Source organism: Bombus vosnesenskii, unplaced genomic scaffold (genome assembly GCF_011952255.1).
Source record: "Bombus vosnesenskii isolate JDL3184/JDL3185 unplaced genomic scaffold, Bvos_JDL3184-5_v1.1 scf7180000015469, whole genome shotgun sequence".
Lineage (NCBI taxonomy): Eukaryota > Metazoa > Arthropoda > Insecta > Hymenoptera > Apidae > Bombus > Bombus vosnesenskii.
Genome location: NW_022884009.1, coordinates 1 through 4,989, shown reverse-complemented (window position 1 = coordinate 4,989; position 4,989 = coordinate 1). Strand labels below are relative to the sequence as shown.

The 4,989-nt window shown below is 36.4% G+C and overlaps 1 protein-coding gene across 3 annotated transcripts; it reads left to right on the top strand.

Moving 5' to 3' along the window:
- The first annotated feature begins 2,330 nt into the window (after positions 1-2,330).
- Positions 2,331-4,404, top strand: LOC117241229 (carcinine transporter-like). Of its 3 annotated transcripts, none has more exons than XM_033507197.1 (4): positions 2,331-2,837; positions 3,036-3,296; positions 3,598-3,793; positions 4,127-4,221. In XM_033507197.1, exons 1-4 carry the CDS (start codon positions 2,812-2,814, stop codon positions 4,205-4,207), a joined length of 564 nt encoding a protein of 187 aa, XP_033363088.1. In that variant the 5' UTR covers positions 2,331-2,811; the 3' UTR covers positions 4,208-4,221. The 3 variants fall into 3 exon arrangements, with proteins under 3 accessions (XP_033363088.1, XP_033363086.1, XP_033363087.1); XM_033507195.1 differs by having other exon boundaries at positions 2,336-2,837; positions 4,123-4,404; XM_033507196.1 differs by having other exon boundaries at positions 2,821-2,837; positions 2,916-3,296; positions 4,123-4,404.
- The last annotated feature ends 585 nt before the right edge of the window (positions 4,405-4,989 follow it).

Sequence of the window (4,989 nt, the reverse complement as noted above, 5' to 3'; positions counted from 1 at the left end):
TTTACGTAAGGATCTGCGACTCTGCTTCATCTTCGAGGAAAATTTCATCGAATACAATCGTTTCACTCAATGATTGGATCAGTCGAAAGGGAGATTCCGTGACTGCCTGTATAAGTATTGATCATAGTGTCTCTTGAAGGGAAGCTGTACCAATCTTGTTGATTTAACTACTGATCCTACTTTATCCTCGAGAAAAATTACTTACTTTGATTGTTTGACCATTAATTTTAGCGTTTCTTCGAGGGAAACAGTGTTGATCGCTCGAGTCTGCTTCTTTCTCAAGGTAAATTGTATTTACTATTTACTCGATCAGCTATTTTATTTTCTTTTCCCGGAGAAACCTTGTTTCTCGCCTGTTTGACCATCCGCGCTATTTCTTCTTTGAGATAAACTGCAGCGATTATTCGTGTAATCAACAAATCTATTTTTTCTTTCTTTACGAAGGAAATCGTGTGTTTAACGAAATCTCGCTTGTTTAGTCATTGATTCCGCTAACTTTTCCAAATAAATCGTCAATCATTCGCTCGATTGCCAATTCTAATTTTGCTTCGAAGCAAACTGCGTTGATTATTCGTATAACCTTTTTAATAGAAACTGTTTTTCGCCTATTTTATCGCCAATTTCCTTTTCAAAATAACATGTATTAATTATTCGTTTAATCGCAGATTTTATTTTATTTTATTTCTATTTCTATTTCGTTTTATCATCGATTTTCCGCCGTCTTCAAAGAAATCCACGTGAATTACTTTAATTGCTTTTTCAAACTAATTTTATTTCTTTACTTTTAAATTAAGAAGCAGCAACGAAAATGCTACAATAACAGAAAAATTCTTCGGTTATCTCCACAAAGAACACGAAGGTATCGAACTTAGTGTATTGAGACATTTTGTTCGTTGGAAGTTAGTCGACGACATTTGGAACGGAAAGATACATTTGACATGATTTAGTGTGACGTTGAGAGAGAAAAATGGTTTGATCGAGGGTGCCCTTAATTACTAATTTCATAACTTGCTGTTAATCGATCTGACAGTGATATTAGTGGATGTGGTTGGTAGTGCCTGATTAATCGTGATCGATATTTTGAACAAAGAGCAACGAGAAACGATCAGTTTGGAGTTTCACTTTGACGTCGTGAGACTATCGTTAATTAGACATAGAAGAATCATTTGGTGACAGGTAAGGGTTTCAACTTCTGTATTCATTTTCTTCTATAGACTGAATTTAATTTTTCGCTTTGATAATCGTTTATGAAAGAGAAGCGATAATTATTAGTTCTACCTAAGAATGTTACTAATAAATTAGGAAAAAGAAATTTTGATTGGATTCTTGATAACGAGTGAAAATTAATTTAAAAGATTGTATTTGGAATTTTGAGAATCGATCGAGTCCTCAGTTTCAGTGCAATGTAACGTTATCAGTCGCGTGAGTTTGGCTCATATGTGATTTATGTGCAAGCTAAATGTTTCCAACAAATTGTAGCATATTGATTTCTCAAAGTACTGTATCAAATGTCTTGTAATTATAAGCAATTGTTTCGTTTGGACGATCAAGGGTAATATACTCTATTTTTGATTTTAAAAATGCCGCCATTTGTGTAGACGTACACACGCAAGTATTTATTATGTAGGCACGGTGGCTCGTAAACACGAACGTTTCTCGTTGTCGTATTTTCCAAACAGGTCAGTTATTTCGAGCACTCGACCACTTTCTCGCTCCTGACAATGACATTAGTCATTCTAATCGATGTCTCGAAATCGATGGTTCTTCTGTCAGCTATTTCGTTTCCGTGTTTATTCCATATGATAATATTGTTTCACGTATTCGCTTAAATTTAATTGGCAAATGATTAATTTCCCTGAATCCATTTTCAAGTAAACATATCAGTTTAACCTTTTGCTCTATCTGATACGAAAATGAACAATTTGATATAAAAATTTTGCGAAAGATTGATATATTATTTTACTTTTAACTTGGAAATCGTTCTTTTAATTTTTCAATATCTAATTAACCACCTCAGTCCCTAAGACCGTCTGTTTTAACGAATGGTAAATAATCAAATAATTGCGTTGATACATCAGAAGTACCATCTTCTTATATCCCTGATATTAGTGTTAAAACAGGTTTGAAAAACCTTCAATTATTTCATTTATTCTTAGCCTTCGATGGCTTAAAATTTTCTCGGTTATTTTCCAATAGAGTTCGATATATTGATCGAAAACTTAGTTTAGTTAAGCACTGTAACCGGACGTCACCCTTAAGTCGCCAGGTAAGAGGATTACGAGTAATAAACAAACAATATTAATCAGAAAATTATTCCATTCAATTTTTCTCCTGCATTTAATTAAATATGACAGAGTCGACAAACTTTCCTTCGGTTCTTCTATCTCATTTGCAAATCTATAATATCGATATCCAAACGATAACTCGAACACCATTAACCAGCACTCGAGGCTATTTCTTTCGTCGAAACTTTCCTCAGACATGTAGATATCACGTTGACATCGCCGCGTATACCGAATCAGCCCTTTTTAAAGATGATCTCGCGAGCGTGGTTCGTATGCAATTCAATTTGAACGAGTCGCGTGTCACGATTCACTTGACTCCCGGCACAGTAATTGGCCGGCACTCGAGCAAACACTTACACTTAATTTAACGTTTAACCGAATCGAAAACAAAGCGAACAGTTGCCGGACTTCGCTCGTTCTTTCAGTTCATTTCCGAACGTCTTTCGATCAGCATATCGGGTCTCCTCTTTCATCTCCGTTGCCTTTCAAAATCTAAAATCATAATTGAGACTTTGCTGCTCGAACTATGGAAGGGGAAAACGTGAATAACGGGTAAGATTGTACCTGCGTTCTGTCAGAAAATAAAAAAGTTTGTGGGAGAGGAAAGGAGCATTGTAATTGGAATTACAGAATGTGAAACATCAAAGGAACTGCCGAATGACATTTATTTCAAAGACTAGAAGACTGAAAACTTTGTTATACGACTTTTATACTGCTACGCCTGGAAATCAAGGATGGATTCTGTTTCAGCGAAATGAAGGACGAGAAGAGTAACTCTATATTGCCCGCTGAAGCGACTCGATTGAGACCAAGATTGGAAAGTTTCGATGATGTTCTGCCGTATGTCGGTGACTACGGGAGATATCAATGGCTGTTGTTATTGTCGTTACTACCTTATGGCGCGACGTACGCGTTTCTGTATTTCTCGCAATTTTTCATTACGATTATTCCCACGGAACACTGGTGCAGGATAGACGAATTAGTAAACTCGAATTTCACCGAAGAAGAGAGGTAAGTGTGTATAATGAAGGAAAGAAAGAAAAGGAGATATACGTAGCAACGAAAGCTCCTTTAAACTTTGAACGATATTTTTGATTGTTCGTAGAAAGTGACTTTAAAATATTGTGAAAAATATGCGAGATATCGCGATTTCTGGAATTTCTCGAATTTTCGAACATTTCGAAAATTATTAGAAAATATTGTAGAAAAATTTCACGATAAGATACAAGATATTTTTGGATTACTCTGTCTGGACTTTGGTTCTTATTTTAATAATTAAAATGATCAATCATCTATCGTATGGGATGTTTAGGATTAAGATAACGATTCCAGTGACGAACGTTTATCCTTATTACGAACAATGTCAACGGAAGGACGTAAACTTCACAGAGCTGTTGAAGAGCGATAAGAGCCTGAGCTCATCGGGCTTCCAAACAAACAAAACGATAAAATGTACTCAATGGGAGTATAATTTTACGCAGATTCCATATCCTAGTATAGGAACTGAGGTGAAGTATTCACATCGTTGTCTAAATCGCATGCTTCGAAATTCTTACACTTCTGCTGCGTTCTTTGGGTCATTTCCGATCTAATCTAACCTTGTTATAGTAAATTTCTTAAGTTTAAAGAAAGTATAAGACGATAATTGTTAGTACGGATAATTCCTCGTTCCGATTTTACGCGAACGTATTTTTCAGAGCATAAAGAACTCTTTCATTCATCGAACTGCGAGCAGAATCGAGATATAAAAATTCGAAGACCGCAGCAGGATTAAAATTATATTCTGAAAAATATGAATCTGGTTTTTCGCTGACTAACTCTTAACCTTGGTGATCAGCTAGATTGGGTATGCGACCGAGAATACCTCGTATCAACGGCGCAGGCCATCTTCTTCTGCGGATCCATCATCGGTGGTTTCCTAGTCGGTTGGATCGCCGAGCACAAGGGTCGTATCCCAGCTTTAATGTTCTGCAATGGTATCGCCCTTTTTGCCTCCATTTTCACTGCCAGCGCAAATAGTTTTTGGTCATTCGCCGTCTGTAGGTTTCTCACTGGACTGGCGTTCGATAACTGTATCAACATTCCTCTGATTATCGGTAAGCCTTCTACGAAGTAGAAAGTGCGAAAGGTTCGACCGATAAGCCAATGTTTCAGTCACGCGAGAGATAACGTTAGTATGAAGTCAATGTTTCTATTACGTGAAAGATGATGTTGCGTGAGAAATTTTTGATGAATTGTTCCTCGAAGATAATTTTGACGTTGCTGTACTCGATTGAACTATATGGTTCGAGTTCTTGATTCAAGAGCTTTTGCCACCACCAGAGATGAATATATTGATTTTGTTATTGTTAAAGATCGTTTCATCGATTTTCATGTCGTCGAGGATAGTTATATCTTGATATTCTTAAATCGAGTTATACAAGGTGGTTGGTAATTGGTGGTACAAGCGGAAAGAAGTCGAAAATATAGAATACAAATTTTTTTTTAATTCTTCCATCGAGACAACGATCTACAGTGAGATCCGTTATAACGAGACGCGATAAAGTGCACGCGTATCGAGCGAAAATTCAAAGTCGATTTTCTCGAAAACAAAGCCTCGAACGAAAAACGTTTATTCTATATTTTCGACTTCTTTTTTCGCGTAGAATCACCCCCTTTCCGCTTGTACCATCAGTTACCAACCACTCTGTATATTCGTTCGAAA

Coding starts and splice junctions, on each gene's coding strand:
- LOC117241229 (XM_033507195.1), top strand. CDS start 2,812: ATGGAAGGGGAAAACGTGAATAACGG. Junction 3,297..3,597: donor AATTTCACCGAAGAAGAGAG/GTAAGTGTGTAT, acceptor TGGGATGTTTAG/GATTAAGATAACGATTCCAG. Junction 3,794..4,122: donor ATCCTAGTATAGGAACTGAG/GTGAAGTATTCA, acceptor CTTGGTGATCAG/CTAGATTGGGTATGCGACCG.